The sequence below is a fragment of the Felis catus genome, chromosome F1, assembly GCF_018350175.1.
Source record: "Felis catus isolate Fca126 chromosome F1, F.catus_Fca126_mat1.0, whole genome shotgun sequence".
Lineage (NCBI taxonomy): Eukaryota > Metazoa > Chordata > Mammalia > Carnivora > Felidae > Felis > Felis catus.
This window is the reverse complement of record NC_058384.1, coordinates 41,829,562-41,845,742: the sequence shown is the minus strand read 5'-3', so window position 1 is coordinate 41,845,742 and position 16,181 is coordinate 41,829,562. Positions and strand designations below refer to the sequence as shown.

Sequence of the window (16,181 nt, the reverse complement as noted above, 5' to 3'; positions counted from 1 at the left end):
CTCTGCCAACTCGGAGGAGGAGGCGGCGAGGCCCGCAGCCTGAGCCAGTCTCCTAGGGCGCATGCGCAGGCTCCCCCACATCCCGGCAAAGAGCCCCCTTCGGACTCAGGAGTCCCATCCTAGACCCGTCCCAGCTTCTCCTCCCGCCTTTACAAGCTCTCCCTCCACACGCTCTAGTTTCCGTGCATGTGTGTGATCTGTGGGAGCCCGCTCACCATCATGCGGTTGTGGCACACGGGGAGGGCGGTGCAGAGGCCCTTCTAATCCCCATGTCTCATTAGGAGAAGCACAAGGCATGCTGATGGAAAGGAGGTGGCAGGCAGTGGGGACAGGAGTCTGGCCAGTTGACCCCGTTGCTGCCCCTTGCATGGGCGGGGGTGGAAATTTCAGGAACCCTCCTGCTTTTTTGGACAACGTGTATATATTCCCTGCTGAGGCAGGCCACTCTGTGACCCTAAACACATTCCTCTTCCTTTCTCGGGCGTGCACACACACACACACACACACACACACACACTGCAGGTTTTATATACTCCATGCCTTCCTACCTTTTGGCTTTTCTCTCCTGGTTATGTGATTCCCCCCCGCCCTGTCCCCCACCACGCAAAATCTGATTCATCCCTTAAGATCCAGCTCAAAAGATAGGAGTCCTTCTGGCGTCCCTCCACGGGGGTAGAGGCCCTCCCCACCATGCTCTTTGTACTCTGCCTTGCTACGAACACTTAGGACATGGAATTACTCCAAGGATTTCCCCCTTTACCAGGCTAAGAATTCCTCAAGGGCATGGACAAGGATATGGCCTACCCTTAATTCTGAGCTGGGAACCTTGTACATTGTCGATGTCCACTGAACTAAAGCAGGTATTAGAGGGTGAGGCAGTATCTGGCAGTTTTCGGCCTAAAGAAAATGGTGTAGGCCGGGAGGATCCCGAACCCACTTCTGAAATCGACCTTCTATCTGAAGGCAGATTTCTGGGCACCTGGTTCTTGCCCTTCTGCGTGGCCTGTAGAATCTCTCTTCTCGGCCCTTGATATAGCTTTGCCACTCTTCCGTGTTTGTTAACTACGTCTCCGCAACTAAACCGTAAGTTTTCCTTGGTCAGGAACGGTGACTGTTTTGTGTCTTTCGGTATCTGGCTCAGTAATGAGCCTGTGGGAGACCCCCAACAATTTGATATCTGCGGGTTGAAAGAATCCAAGCCTTTGGGCTTCAAATGTAACTCTCAGACTGCCGATCTGACTTTAGGAATAGTTTTTTATGACCGTTGTGAGTTTGGGAGAAATTTGCCAAGAAAAGGCGTTGGAATGGTTTTCTTAGAGTTTCTTAGGAATCAGATCCTTTCTCCACCCATCATCTCCTTAGAGCAGGTAAGAGGTGGGCGGTGGGAGGAGAAGGGTGGCAAGATAGCTCCAAGGCGCTCTTGACGTGTTCACACTGTCAAGTTCAAGCAGGATATTTTTCATATCACTTTATTTCCTCTGCTGTGAAGCGTGTTGGGATGTAGAAGTTGTTTCACAAAGTTAACATGGTTTTGGAGAAAGAACAGATCTATGTAGAGTGACCTACACACCTACTTACACACCTGGACGCGTAGATGTCAATGGCACTGAAGAATGAACTTGTGTGTGGAGGAGGGGCTTCCTCAAATCCTAGGGAAATCCCTTCTGGCTTACAGCTGCAGGGAGCAAGGGAGGAAGCAGACAATCTAGACCGGCCGATGGGATGATGCCGATTGTGTTGCATCACAGAAAGGACCAGAAAGGACCCCTGCCCTCAGGGGAACCACGGGACCTGTGCTCCCCCTGAGGGCCCCATGTGAGGGGCTGAGGTTTGCAAGGTGTGAAGGTGTAGAAGGGGGGCTTATCCAGGCTTAGCACGAGCTTGCTTATAGCCACAGTGATAGACTGACTTTAAGCAGGAGCCTTGGAGAAACCAGCCGCAGCTAGGAAGAATGAGGCAGTTACACGGGAGCACAGCAGGGGTGGGGGGCACGGCGGGGGGAGGCTATGATGAAATGGGCCCCGTTTTCCGTAAATGAGCAAGAGAGAAAGACGAGATCAAGTACAATGGGAATTTCTTGAAGTTAAGGACCCGGCTTGATCCAATTTCTGAAACACCTCTGGAACTTTTCTCCACCTAACGAGGGTGGGCACGGTGTCTTATTTATTTCTAGAACATTCACCTCCACCAACATATACACTAGGGAGCTGTAGAGGGGCCGCGTCCCCTGGAGGGCGGAAGGGACAGGGGATGGGAGCAGGTCCTGTGGGGCCCAGGCTCTGCTTGGAGGCCGGTCAAGCCCCTCACGTGGCCCAGGCAGGGAGGGTGGGGAACTGTGAGGGGAGAGACAGTCCAGGTAGGGAATAAATTACTACAAGGGAAAGGGATAATATTAGATAATTAGAGCATGGTTTAAAGAGCGGAGCTGCAGACTAGAGCATGAATGCTGGAGAGGCCTCGGCGCACAGATGTGGGGACTGAGGGCAGAAGGGGCCGGCAAGGTCAGACAGCAAACAGGAACGAGCCATAGCCTCACCTGCATTCCTGAAGGTTCCCACTTGTGCTCACCCACGATAGGAATCAGCCCCTGGCCTCAAGGCCTCTGTACCTTCGCGCCCTTTGCATCCCAGAGGAGAGGGAGACTGTGCACTTCCCCCCTGGCTCTTCAAGTTGGAACCTGAGGCCGGCTCCTTGACTTCGTGAAACCACCCCAGGGAGAGGCGAGGGGGAAGACGGGAGCCAGCTGTGACCTGTACCAGCCACCAGGTGTCACTGATGCGTCTGCCTTAGAGGGGGAAGCCAATTTGGACTTGTGGAGGAGGCTTCTGGGAGATTTCCAGGTGCTCCGCCTCTCCCAGAACACTTTCTCGTGAACTGCTTCCGAGCTTTGGAGAGGCTTGGGCCGTCCACACTGATCGAGAACAGATGGCGGGGCAGGGCTAGTGGCTCTGCACCGTTCCCTGTGGGCACTGTGTTGCCTGAGGCCTAGCCTCATGTCTAGATGGGCAAGGGGCTGTGGGACCATCTGCACCCACAAGGGCCCAACCCCAGGGCTCTTGACTCCCTCCCCTCACCCGCTGGCCGATACCTAGTTCTTAAAGCTACTTTCCTGGGCTGTTCCTCCCTGTCCTTCCTCTGGAAAGAGCGAGGCCCGGCCAGAAGGGTGTGTGCTGAGGAGAGCCCCAGCTATCCCTGTGAAGAGACTGCCAGAGGTGGGTCCTTGCAGGAACCCCGACCCTCTGCCCTCCTTCGGCCATTCCCTTGCATTTCCTTGCTGGAGAACACAGGCGGTAAAGAGCCAGCACGATGTGTGTGGTGCCGGCGGGCAGGGAGGTGGGGTGGCAGTGTTAGAAGGCGGGATCCTTGGCTAAGGGGCCTTCTGGGGCCGGAGCTGTCCATCATGGCGGCGTCTCCAGCAGGACTTGCCGAACCTCACCTCTGGGCTCCTCCCGACCGTCTTCGGCTTGCTTTGGCCAGGACCAAGTTCCGCCGTCAGTCCATGGCCCGGACTTACCCAGCAGTGACAGGGAGGAGGAGGAGGACAGAAGAGGATGTGAAGTCTTTAGCTCCTGGGGCTAGAGGTTTGGGTGTGCTGTGGGTGTCTGTGAGCGGGGTGAACCCCATCTAGCCCTTAGACGTCTTGCTCTAGAAGCCGCGGGTGCAGCGGCGTGTGTTGGCTAGGCCCTGCCTCAGGAAGGTGGGACGAGAAAGGCAAAGCTGGGAGCAAGAAACAAAGATAGAGAACACGAGTGGTGGGCACCGGCACGTGGGCCACTAGCATTCAAGTGCGCTCAGAGGAGACCCAGGGGCAGCGTAAGGCCTAAATGACCACGGATTGCAGCAGGCGGAAGCACATCATGAGGTCCAGTGGGATGGGCGGCTTCAGGTGGTTCCCGTCCAGCCTCAGGTAGCGCAGGTGTGGCACGTTCTCCAGATCCGAGGAGAAGTCATGGAAGGCGACTAGATTGTTGGGGCAAATCTGGGTCCCATTGATCTCTGTGGAGGAAGAAGGGAGAGAAGTCAGCCAGCGAGGTGGGTGGGGGGTCGGGACACACGGGGCTGGAGGCAAACACGAGCAAGGAAGAGGGGAAGGACAGCTGAGGATAAGAACCCGGGCTGGCCGCTGTCAGCGTGGGGAGTCTGCTTCAGATCTGTCCATCTCTCCCCGCCCCTCCCTCTCCACCCCCTCCCCCCACTCTCAAAAATAAACAGAATAAAATAAAATACATAAAAAAGAAATTGAGTTCTCTTCTCTGGGATTGGCTGACCTTGGGGAGCCGTGACCTTGGGTGCATGGGTTTACTCTATTCATTTGCAGAACGAACTAAGTCAGAATCGATCAACCACTGTTAGCGGAAATTCACTCTGCAGAGTCCTGGAGGAAGTAAACTGCGAGCTGGACCTTCACACGTGGGTGGGACCACAGCAGGTGGAGACCTGGGGGATGGTGTTCTGATAGAGTGACCTATTCTGATAGAGTTGCAGAGGCCGCAAAGCTCACGGCGACATCCGACATCGGACATCCGGGAGTAGTAAATAGCGCGATGAGATGCGCCAGGGCGGTAACCTGGGCAGGTAAGCAGTGGCCACGCTGTGGTCGGCTTTCCAGTGGAAAACGAGATTCCACCTCTGCTCAGATGACATCGGATACGTCACCTTCCAAATGAATTTCTTAATCTCCCTAAACCTTGCCTCTTTCGTCATCATCTGTGGGGTCAGCATCATTGTTGCTGATGTTGGTTTCCTTCTTCCTCTCAATTCCTCATCAGAGTAGCAGAAAGAGCCCCGACAGAGGTGGGTTTTCTTCCTATGACCGCTGTGACTTTGGCCTGTCACCTTACCACCCTGACATTTCGTTCAAATCCGCGAAATGGGGACAGTGGTACCTGCCCCTCACCTCCGATGAGAGAATGTCGGTGAAGGCATTTTGCAAACTGGAAAGGACGGGGCAGGTGGCAGCATTAAGATCATTGCTGAGAACGTGGTTATCACACTGACCCAGGGCTCACCCCGCCCATTCTGTCTGTCAGCGACACGGGAGACAGGCTGGGGGTAAGGGGTACCTGTGGAAGGGGTGTGATTTTTCGGACTTCAGCCTCAAAAGGCTGGTTATCTGCTAGCCGCCTGCTCTTCCATAACCCGATAGAAACCTGTGAGCCCTTTATTGAAGTATTCTTTCTGCCTGTTTTCCCAACCCATCTGGCTTTCTGGGGGTAATGCATGCCATCAGCTTACTACCTGCAGGATAAAATTAGAGTTTCCCCCTTTCCTGAATTTGTTCTTTTGCAACCTTTGAAAAAGCCCTCCCCTAGCGGTACCTGGGTGGCTCAGTTGGGTGAGCGGCAGACCTCGGCTCAGGCCGTGACCTCATGGTTCATGAGCCTGCCTGGGATTCTCTCTCTCCCCCTCGCTCTGCCTCTCCCCCACTTGTGTTCACTCTCTTTCTCTCTCAAAATAAATAAACTTAAAAAAGAAAGCCCTCCCCCACTTTCTGTAATTATTCCAGATGAGTGAATGAGACTGGTCTCCCATTCATTTGTTTCAAGATTGTCGAAATTCAACGATCTCCCTCTCATTCTTGGGCTCGGAAACTAAGGATTGCTGATATGATTTCGGGGCTACGTCCCTTTTCCCTCGGTCCCCTTCATCCTATGGCTGCTGCGTTCCTGGTATGGATGTAGCCTGGTTTTATTCAAGGACCAGATGGGATTCTCCCTTGTTCTTAAAGCTTTCTGTTGATGGCTCTACTCAGACCTGACATTTTTGATCGAAGCAAAACTGGGACTTCCAGCCTCTTCTTCTGGGCTGTGATTTTTATCCAAAGCCCAGGATCCTAGAAGTGCAGCTGAGGCAAATTCTGCCTGAAATGTACTATCTTATATGACTAAATAGTCCAGCCTTCCAGATAGATTCAGAAAGAGCCTTCACACTGACATGTTTCTCTGGCTGCCACTTTTTTTTTTTTTTTTGCCAGCTGCCTATCTTGAGTATGCGGCTGCCAGTCTGTGTACATCTTCAAGAGATTCTTCTAAACCTCGTTTCAGTCTTGCTATCACAGCTTCCGCGGCAGACAGGCCCAGGACATTTCAGGGCAGGCATTTAAATGTCACCGTTCCGCTTTCATGAGAATGTCCATGACTCTATTCCGTGTCAACCCTACCACCTGTAGATCCGGAGGGCAGAGGAGCTGGGGCTAACGAGAAGGGACAGAGGAAGACAAGCCGTTACCCTCCAAGCGTGGTAGTCTAGGCACGTGATGTTAACCTACCAAATCCTCATATCGACTTTGTGACAGAAGGTGCTATGCCCATTCTCACTTTACCGATGAGAAAACTTCTGTAGAGCTGACCTCTCTCTTCAAGGTCATACAGATAGTAAGGGACACGGTCAAGATTTGAAGTCCAGTGCCAAGTCGGGTGCTTTTTGGCTCCCCCTCCTCCCCCCAGTGCTCCCAAGAAAGGGTTGAGGCAATAAGAACCTCCCCTTCCCTGGCTGTGGCCGTGGCCGTGACCCTGCCCCACCCCCACTCACTCTCTATGCTGTTGTTGTTGAGGTACAGGTGCTCCAGATTGTTGCTGATGGCGGGCACGCTGCTGATCTTGTTGTGGGACAGGTGGAGCACGAGCAGATTGGAGATGTTGAAGGAGTTCTTGGGCAGCCCTCTGTCTGACAGCCTGTTGTAGTTAAGGCGAATGAAGGCGAGGTTGGGGAAGCCCTTGAAGTATCCATTAGGGATGGTCTCGATCCTGTTGCTGTCCAGGTAGAGCTGGTGGATGGCCGCGGGGACCTTGGGTGGCATCTTTCTCAGGATGTTGTGGGCCAGGTTGAGTTGCATGAGGTTCTTGAGGCCCTGGAAGGTGTCGGGCTTGAAGACGCCATCACTCAGCTTGTTGTGTTGGAGATCCAGGAGCAGCAAGCTCTCTAGCTTGCTGAAGACGCCGGGTGGGATTCTGGAGATCTGGTTCTGGCTCAGCCTCAGCTGCTCCAGGTTCCGGGGCAGGGCTGACGGCACCTCTTCGAGCTGGTTCTTCTCCATGTAGAGGAAAACCAGACTGGGTAGTTTCTCCAGGACCTTCTGGTCTATCTTGCGAATTCGGTTGTTATCCAGGTTGATCCACCTCAGGCCCGTGGCGTTCTGGAAGGACTCCACTGGGAGCTCAGTTATGAAGTTGTTCTGGAGATAGAGGTAATGGATGCGGGGTGGGATGACGGGGACCTTTCGAAGGTTGCGGCTGTCACAGTAGAGGGCAGAAGGGAAGTCAGAGGGGCAGTAGCACTCCCGGGGGCAGTCAGGGAAGATGGATGGAGGGCCTGGTGGGAGGGGAGGGGGCAGGTCTGTAGGCTCTGATGGCTCATGGGGCTGAACAAAGCCGGGTGTGGGCCTGGGTCTGGGCCTGGGCCTGGGCCTAGGTCTTGGGCGTCTTGTCAGCTGGCCTTGGGCCACTGAGGCCAAGATGAGGAGAAGTGGGAGGATCCAGCAGAGGGATGACCTCATGATCCAGGTGATGTACCTGCAGGGAGGAGACACACGAGATCATTCGCCATTTGGGCCTCCATAGTCAGGGGCCCTGTGTTGGTGGCTAGAGTTGGCCAGGATGGGTGCCAGGGGGGCTGTGGGAGGGGCCTGTAGAAGCACTCTTCATTTGCCCGTATCCAGCAGATGGGAAAATAACAAGGGCTTGAGGGTCCCAACCCCTGGCCCAGAGGCCTAGCTGCTCAGTATGTTAAGCCTGCTCTGACAAGGGTGAGCCATCCTTACAGAAAGCACGTTGGCCGTGAATCGGGAGCTCTGGGGCTTGCTGGAGAAGACCTTAACCCTAACCTACCCCTAACCCCTAACCTTAACCCTAACCCTAACCTCTCCAGCACTCGGTCTCCCTATCTGCGGCAGGAGAAAATCATCCTTGTTCCTGTCAGAGGGATGTTAGGAAACATAGAGTCCTAAGTGTTCCATCTGTAAGGGTCCTTAGAGATCCCGTAACCCAGTGGTGTTCAAACTGTGCCTCTATTTCTGTGGAGCACCCCCAAGGGAGGGAGACCGAGTGGGCGGATCTGAGGCACCCCACCTCACCCCCCCGTGCCAACCCGAGCAGTCCCTTTGTTTTCAAATCTGTTATGTATAGAGGACTGGCCAAAGCGCGTATTTGAAAGAAGAGTTGCGTTGCTAAAAATGGCTTGAAATCCACCAATCAAGCCCAGACTCCACTGTTTACAAAAATTAAGCACTGGAGGGAAGAAGCGGCTTGCCAAGCAAGGGCAGGAAGCTGTTTAACAGCAAGCCCAGGACAAAGACCCAGGTCTCCTGCCTTCCAGAGCAGGGCTCGCGGAGGTCCTGGAAAGGAAGGAAGGTGCTGTAGACACGCTTGTATCTTGTGTCTGCCCCTGCTCACTCCTTACCCCTGTGCTCAGCGCTGGTCTTTGCCAGCAGGAGGCATACCAAGAATTTCTCCCCAGATGCGGAGGCTCCTATGAAAATAAACAGGGAAGGGATCAAAAGCTGCGGGGAAATCACTTTCATTTCTTCGGACATGATACTGCTGCCCCCATATCCACTGGAGCTGGTGGTTTTGAGACAGGATATGAAGAAGAACTTCCCGCTAGCCTCTGTGACATAGCGGAGTAGGTCACTGAAGGATATTTGGGGGTTGTGCTCCCAGTGGCTCTGATGACCCTTCAGAGGGAGTCACGTGGTTTGCGTTGAATTAAGCTGGAGAAAAAGCAATAGACCCGGGCTGCAGACAGAAAGTGGCAGCTCCCACGGGCTTCCTCCCCTCCCCTGGCTGGGAAGGGGGGCAGGGAGGGGTTTCCTGTTCCCTCCCCTCCACAGGGCCATCAGCCGTAGGACACTCCCCTCTGGTCTGCAGCCAGGGTCCCGGTTCCCACACTGCTTCCCCAGGCCCTCCTTGCTGATTCCTCACAACGCGGTGGTCTGTCCCTCCCCTCCTGGGGTCTGGGGCACGGGGGACAGGCTTGCTGGGGTCCTCTGAGCTAGAGCGGGCCGCAGAGTGTCCCCAGCTGCATCTGGACCCTGGGATCCCTGCCTCTGTTCCAGGCCTCTGGCTGTCTTTCCTCTGAGCCCACATCAGCTTAGACTCCTCCTCTGCATGCTTCTTGCTGGCTTTGCTCAAAGGAAGATGATAGAAGCCTGGCACCAGCTGCTTCGTCCTGGGCCAGGTGCTCAGGAGGCACCGAGGGTGACAAGAAATAGGAGAGAGGGAGAGAGGGCAGAGCTCAACCCTGAGGGGCGGAGGGTGTCTCCCTTCACCTTTCACACACACACACACACACACACACAGGACACCTAGTCTGCTCTCTCTCTCATGCACACACGCACACGCACACACACACGTTCCCCTCTCTGCACCATACACCTATGTGTATGGTTCACATGCCATGTGTGTGCGTGCGTGTCCTTACATAGTACACTAAGAATGGGAGGGGGGTAAAGGGAGGGGGAAGGAAGGAGGACAGGAAGGGAATGAGGGAGGGAGGGAAGACAGATGAGCAGGAAGGAGGCAAGAGATTGCCCTGCAGCCTCTGTTGCCCTCCACCTCCATCCAGAGGGGTCTCTCCCCAGGCAGGCTCCTCCAAGGGGGTCCACGGGGAACATTTCCCCGGGCCTCCTACCACAAAGAACCCCACAGTTAGATTCTTGACGTTAGCTCCAGCTGAGGATCCAACAGTCCCCCAAGGACTGGAAAGAGAAGACATTCATTGTAAACTGAACTTGAGTCTTGCTGCCGGGGCCCGTACCCCTTAATGACTGATGATTTATGAATTAACAGTTTACTAGCCCTGTGCTTTTCTTGAAAATAGCACAGTCATATGCATTTCAAGGGGGTGGTTCAAGGGTCCGTATGCTAAAAACAAACATTTTTTAAAGCTCCCAATTTCGTGACCCTTTTTGTTTTGACACGTCTTTATTTTCCAATTACCTGGAAGCTGGAAATGAGCAAAAGGCTTCCCAGCACTGGCTGCGTGGGGCTCCCTATTTCCCCTCCTTGCCCTTGTCACCCAAAGCGTCTACCAGGTACTGGGCCCCGAGTCATGCAAATAAAGCTGGTCCAGAGCTTCCAGCAAAGATCGCTCTTCTCAGAGCCATTAGGAGGTTTTAGAGGAAAAGTTCTCTGTGCCTGTTCCGTGGAGAAACACTGGATGGATCTGTTCAGCAACCCTTCTCTTAGCCCCACGGCTCAACCACTCTGTGTGTGTGTGTGTGTGTGTGTGTGCGCGCGCGCGTGCCCATGCTTCTTTCTTGAGAAAACAGAGCTCATTTCTAAGGCTTTTCTCTTTAGGCAACGCCTCTTCCTGCTGGAGCCTAACTGTCCAGAGGGGGAGGTCCCGACAGCTCAGCCATTGCCCCGGCAATACACAGCGATGTCTTACGTCCCCCAAAGCAGAATCTGTGTGACAGGGTGGAGGTCCCTAGACTCCAAGGGAGTCATAACCCGCCCCCCCCAACCCCCAACAAAGCCCGAAGTCACACTTTCTTATGTTCCTGCCTTCCAGAGCCTTCTGTCCAATCAAAAACTCCCTTAGGGTGGGTCATAAGTGTGCGTGATTTTTAAATTTCGTATGCTTTTGCAAGCACACCGCCCCAGCATTCTGGGCGTTTCGCAGCGTTCTGCTGGGCTGCGTTCACTGCTTAGTCAATGGGCGCCTGTTAACCAGCTACAAGCACTAACCTCCCGCTGTTCTGGGCACGGGCTCTCAGAGACCTGCTGCTTCACGGGGGCAAAGCCCAGCCCAACATTCACTCTCTCCAGTTGAGAACATTTCCTACGAGAGTTCTCATTTGGAATTTCAGTTCCAAGTATTGGAGATCTGGGCTTGACTCCTGGCTCGGACCCTCCTCCCCAGGCCCCAAGGCCCCTCATGTGTGTGGGGATGAAATGAAATCACACACACGCAGGCATGTCGTAGAACACTAAAATCTCTACAAGTGGCAGGGGTTTCACGTATTCATCTGTTTGTTTATAAAAGAGCAGGTTCTCTAGGGAAACTCTGATTTTTAAAGTGAGATAGCCCGCATCCCTACCTAGCTCCTGAATTCATTCATTTAAGGCTTGAAACCCAGGACTAATGTTGAGACGCAGGGCAGGGCTGGGTTGAGGTTCGCGTGGGTTTGCCAAGTCAGTAAGAGCAAGTTTAAGGGTAGTTGGCTTTGCGTGGAGAGTGTGGGATTGGGGTCGGCCTGGAAGTCAGGTTGGCCTGACAGAAGAAGGTTTACTCCACGCTACGGTCGACCCTTGAGCAACACGGGTTTGGATTGCGCGGGTCTGCTGATGAGCAGATGTTTTTCAATATATATATGTACAGCCCTGTAAATGTATTTTCTCTTCCTTCTGATGTTTTAAAATAACATGGTCTTTTCTCTAGCTTACTTCATCGTCGGAATGCAGCATATAATACATACAGCATACAAAGCATGTGTTTAGCCACTGTTGGTTGATGTTATCGGTGAAGCTCTTGGTCAACAGTAGGCTATCAGTAGTTAAGTTTTGGGGGAATCAAAAGTTATATGCCGATTTTCAACTGTGCAGTGGCGGGGGAGAGACTGGCACCCCTAACCTTGAGTTTTTCTAAGGGTCAACTGTACTCATTGGTAGTTTTTTTTCTGGTCAGATTTCCTGCCTAGCTGGTCACCCCTAAGCCTCCGTGGCTTAACCCAGCCAGCATCCCTGCCGTGGAGAATGGGGGTGCCCCCTGCCCCAGGGCCGTGCCCATTGAGATGACCCTCTTTCTTCGCTTCCTTCTTTCCGTTCTAAACTCAGACATTTGAAAGCTATCCTGCTCCCCTTTTCTCTTTCCGAAGCCCAGAAGGACGAAGTCAAGAGAACAGGTGGTCATTTGTGAACAGACGAGTGAGACAGCCTCAGGCTGCCTGTACCCCTTTTAAGGCCTCCAAGTAGGGCTGTGTGGACTTGTGTCGTCGTCAGGTAAGGAAAGGGCTGTGGAGGCATGATGAATTCAACACACTATTGATGCAGCTGGGGGTGAATCAGAATACAGGGGAGCCTGACTGGGGCACTGGGGAGAGAGCTTTGTGAATTCTCAGCGCATCTTCTGCTACTTAGTTACGCGGCCCTGTCCTCAGCCTCAGTTTCCTTATCTGTAAACTGGGGATAACAAGTCTTCCCTATCCCTCTATTCCTCACTCAGCTGTTGTCAGAAACAAGTGTGATAAGCGACTTTAAAATGAACCACAGATCAACAAATACTAAAAATAAATATAACACTATTATGGAGAGACCATCTGTCTCCCCAGCGTCTACCACAAGGCAAAGTGTAAACAGAATGAAGTTTTTTTGGTCTGAGGCCACTAGTCCAGAAGAGCAAGTTTTCCATTCCAAGGGACTAAGGACAAAATGGGACGGGATGGCAGTCCTCCTCTGACAGCCTGTCGCCTCTCCGTATCCTTCGTTCTCCCTCTCTCTCCCGGTATCTCCACCCCCCGAAGAAAGCCTAGAAGAATCTGTCTGATGCCTTCAGCACTTCTATCTAGATCTGGGTCTCAACCCTGCAACTCTTTGGTTGCTCAGCTGGATACCGTGGGCAAACCTCCCACCTCTGCCAACCCCCAGTGTCCTCATCTATAACGTGGGCACATTAACCCCTTCTTAGCAGATTGCTTTGAGGGTTAAATAAGTAAATGTGTTTAAAGTGAGTGCTCAGTGAATGTTAAGCTGTTGTTGACATTTTTTCGAAGCAATGGGGTCTCTTTAACTTGGCCAGAGGGCAACCCTGCCCTCTACCCAAAGGTAGGGATTCTCCCAGGTGGGTACTGGCTGGCGGCTTTCCCCCAGCTCTTATACACCCAGCAACCTCCTCCCTTGGGGTCCTTGAGACCACACTTGGGCCTTAGAATCAACTATTTGGAGACCATAGAAGCTCCCCAGCCGCCCGGGGGAAGGTTCACTTTGTGTTTCCAATTCACTAACCCCACCTGAAGTCTTTCCAGAGCAGGTGAAGGGATGCTGGCCAGGTAAGGCACAGGCTCACTTCTTCAGCAGGCCCTGGAGCCCCCTGTGATCCATGACTTCCCCTCCCAACCTCTTGCACCTGGCTTTTTTTGGCCTCTTCCAGCCTTGATGTGCTTCCTTCACCTGCCCCATAAGTGGGGCTGCCCACCGGGGAGGTGAAGGGGGAGTGCAGAGCTTGGTGTTCAGCCCATCCTCTGAGCACATCGGAACAGACAGCTGTTGGGCAGGAGAGGGGATCTAGAAGGGATGGGGAAGGGCCCAGTGCAGTGCTCAAGCAGATTAGCAAGTGAGAGGACACATAAGCTCTTTGGAGCTATTTTGGGGGGAACTCTCTTTCTGGAAGGTTCCCTATGATATGGTTGCCGCTGCTTGCAAGGAAGAGGCCCACAGCAGATCTTCCCTGTCCCTTCAGGTGCATGTTCCCACTCCTCGGAAGAGGGTGGCCCATTCAGGACACCCTGGAGGTCCTCCACCGGCGGTCCTTGTCCAGGAAACCGCACAGCCCTTCTGCCCAGCTAACACTGCCCAGGCATGGGTCTCTCTCAGGCCCCTCATTCAGGTGCTCAAACCCTGGCTGACCATCAGGATCCCCTCGAGTATTAAACAACAGTAGATTCCTGGGTTCCATCCCATAGGTCTATATTTTTAGTAGGCTCCCCCTCCCCCACAGGTAATTTTGAAGATCGACCACATTTGGCAACCCTGATCTGCCCACCGCTACCTGTCCTGGGACAGCACTCTCTCTGCTTTTGTGGAGGCATAAGGTGGGGGGGGGGTTGTGGAGGAGGGGGTCCAGCCTACTAGGAAATGAGACCCATTCAATTATCCACTTCAGCCTCCCCCCTCCCTGACTGATGGAGGAATTATCGTCTTTTTTGCCCTCTGCCACAAGGACCCCTCGCCAAGCTGGGATGATTTTGAAATTGCTTTAAAGAGAAATCTTCTCTGGCTGCCCACAGGGGGAAAAAAAAAATCAATGAACTGTCCCCAGAGCTGGGAAGTAGGACCTCCAAGGCTTAGAAGCTGGGTCGCTCTCTTCCCTTTCTTTCCAAAAGCCAAGTGGTTTGGACCAGAGAGGGAAATTCAGAGCTACTGGGAAGACACTGTGCAAGTTGGAAAGGCACTTTTTTTTTCTCCCTCCTACCCAATTAATTTCTAAAGAACGAAGCAACCCTTCCAGCGCCTGCCCTGGTTCATCTCCTCCCTGCTCGGCCTCACTCAGGACACATGATTTTCTTTTGGCTCTGCTATCTCAGTGGGAGACCCACTTTCTCTTTGCTCTTACAGCTGGGGAGGCATGTGAGAGGGTGAGAGACAAGACGGAGAGACCGAGAGAGACAGAGGCTGAGTGTGTGTGTGTGTGTGTGTGTGTGTGTGTGTGTGCTGGCACCCAGTCACTATGTGGTTTAGCTCTGCACGTCGGATGCAGTCTGAGAGGGGACGGACAGGACACCTTCATATTGTGTGTGTATCGACGTGAGTGTGCAGGGAAAGTGCGGTCTCCCTGGGACGTGTGCGCGCCCGCGATGGCCCGTGACAGTATGCGAAAGGTGCAAAGAAATGGGTTCTAGAGTCGGGTTTCCATAGAAACACCTGAGGTGTAGGAACACTGTGTGCAGCCTAACTCCCCGTGCGACGGCAAACATCGGCGCCCAGAAGGTGTGACTTTTGCATCAGGCAAATACGTAGGCACGGAATGAGGGAGAGAAGGTAGTGGAGGAGGGCGCAGAAGAAATGGGGAAGGCTAACTGGAGCTCATTTGAAAGGCAAAAAGGTGGGAGGAAGGAAGGAGGCAAGGAGGACGTAGAGACCAGATCAGTAACATCAGCTGGACAGAGCAGGAGGATACCTGCTGGAGGAAGGGGTCTTTCCCCCCCGCATCTCCCCACTGGGCTTACCTGCACACACCTGCCTCTCCTCTGAGCTGTGGGTTTATTCCCCAGGCAAGGCTCCCCCTCTTCCTCCCCCACCCTTCGGTGGAGCTGTGGCAGCAGAGAGCCAGCTAGAAGTTCTGATCTCCCGGTGGTGCCTGCCCGCTTGTGTTTGCCTGACTTTGCTTCTACCAGATCCTAGTGGGGTGGGGAGGTTAGGTTAGGGGGAGGGATGGGCAGATTGCAGGGAGGGAGGAGAAGGAGGAGGGAGGGGAGGGAGGGGAGGGAGGGAGGAGGAAGGAGGGAGGGAGGGAGGGAGCTTGGGAAAGGAGGAATGACAACAATAAAGTCTTTATTTGGCAGCCAAAACTCCCAAAGACTTCATCCACACACCATGCCCACTAACGGACTCGTTTTTAATAACATTTCCTTCTGTTGCTGCTGCTTCTGGGGGGGAGATTGTTTGACCCATGTTTGGAAAACAAGCCAAATGAACAGAGGAAACAGGCATGAAAAGCAACCTCTGTAGAGGCCACAGCTGCATAGCTGGGTCCAGCCCCAGCCTGTTTCATGCCTCCTCCGAACAATCGCCCTGCCTCTGCTGCCCGTTGCTCCCCCGGTGTTAAATTCCCAAACCAGTGAGGGGCGTGGGGTGTTTCCCGAGCAGCGGTCATCCTGCCCTTTCCCACCTTCTCTAGGAGGGTTGCGAAGGGACTGGGGTCTTGCCGTACAGTGAGCTGGCAGGAAGATGGCCTCGGTTTGGCTGCTGGAGGGATGCTCTGAGGACCAGAGACGGCAAAGTCCAGCCTGGGGTCACACAGCAAAGGCGGACAGAACTAAGATTTGACGTAAGACCTAAAGTCACGGTCCCTTGCTCCTGGTTCACTTTTTCTATCACAGTAGAGAGAGCCGTGGCGCCTCGTGACAAGGAACTCCCTCCACCCACCTCCCATCGGGGGGGGGGGGGTAGAGGGAGGAACGCTGACATTAGGATCAGCAGCCCTGGGCTCTGCCACTCGCGAGCGGTGCTATGGCGGGCAAGTCCCTCAGTTTCACGTGGAGCCTCAGTTTCCTCATCTGTGCAGTGGGGATAATACCTGCCTCATGGGGTTGGGAGGATTAAATGAAATCACGGATGTGAGGGCACTTGATAAACTGGGAAGATGTTCGCGTTTAGGAGCGAGATTACGGTGCCTGGTGGTCAGCCTAAGCCGTGGAGGAGGGAAACGAAACCCATTCCTTCTTTCCCCACCCCCTTTCCACCCTAAAGCTTGTGCCTTCCACGCCCTGCTGGGGAGGTGTTGCTGGAAGCCAGCACAACTCAAGG

At 53.7% G+C, this 16,181-nt stretch overlaps 1 protein-coding gene across 2 annotated transcripts; it reads right to left on the bottom strand.

Annotated features, from left to right (window-relative positions):
- Positions 1-1,453: 1,453 nt before the first annotated feature.
- On the bottom strand, positions 1,454-15,067 carry PRELP (proline and arginine rich end leucine rich repeat protein). Of its 2 annotated transcripts, none has more exons than XM_003999385.6 (3): positions 14,882-15,067; positions 6,532-7,511; positions 1,454-3,996 (listed from the first exon to the last, which is right to left on the bottom strand). In XM_003999385.6, the coding sequence occupies exons 2-3, from the start codon at positions 7,493-7,495 to the stop codon at positions 3,821-3,823; spliced, it is 1,140 nt and encodes a 379-aa protein (XP_003999434.1). In that variant the 5' UTR covers positions 7,496-7,511; positions 14,882-15,067; the 3' UTR covers positions 1,454-3,820. The 2 variants fall into 2 exon arrangements, with proteins under 2 accessions (XP_003999434.1, XP_006942941.1); XM_006942879.5 differs by having other exon boundaries at positions 14,892-15,059.
- Positions 15,068-16,181: the final 1,114 nt, after the last annotated feature.

Excerpts from the sequence above, each read along its gene's own strand:
- PRELP (XM_003999385.6), bottom strand. The coding sequence starts at position 7,495 with ATGAGGTCATCCCTCTGCTGGATCCTCCCACTTCTCCTCATCTTGGCC. Across the intron at positions 3,997-6,531 it reads CAACAACAACAGCATAGAGA|AGATCAATGGGACCCAGATT; the intron begins GTGAGTGGGGGT and ends CTTCCTCCACAG.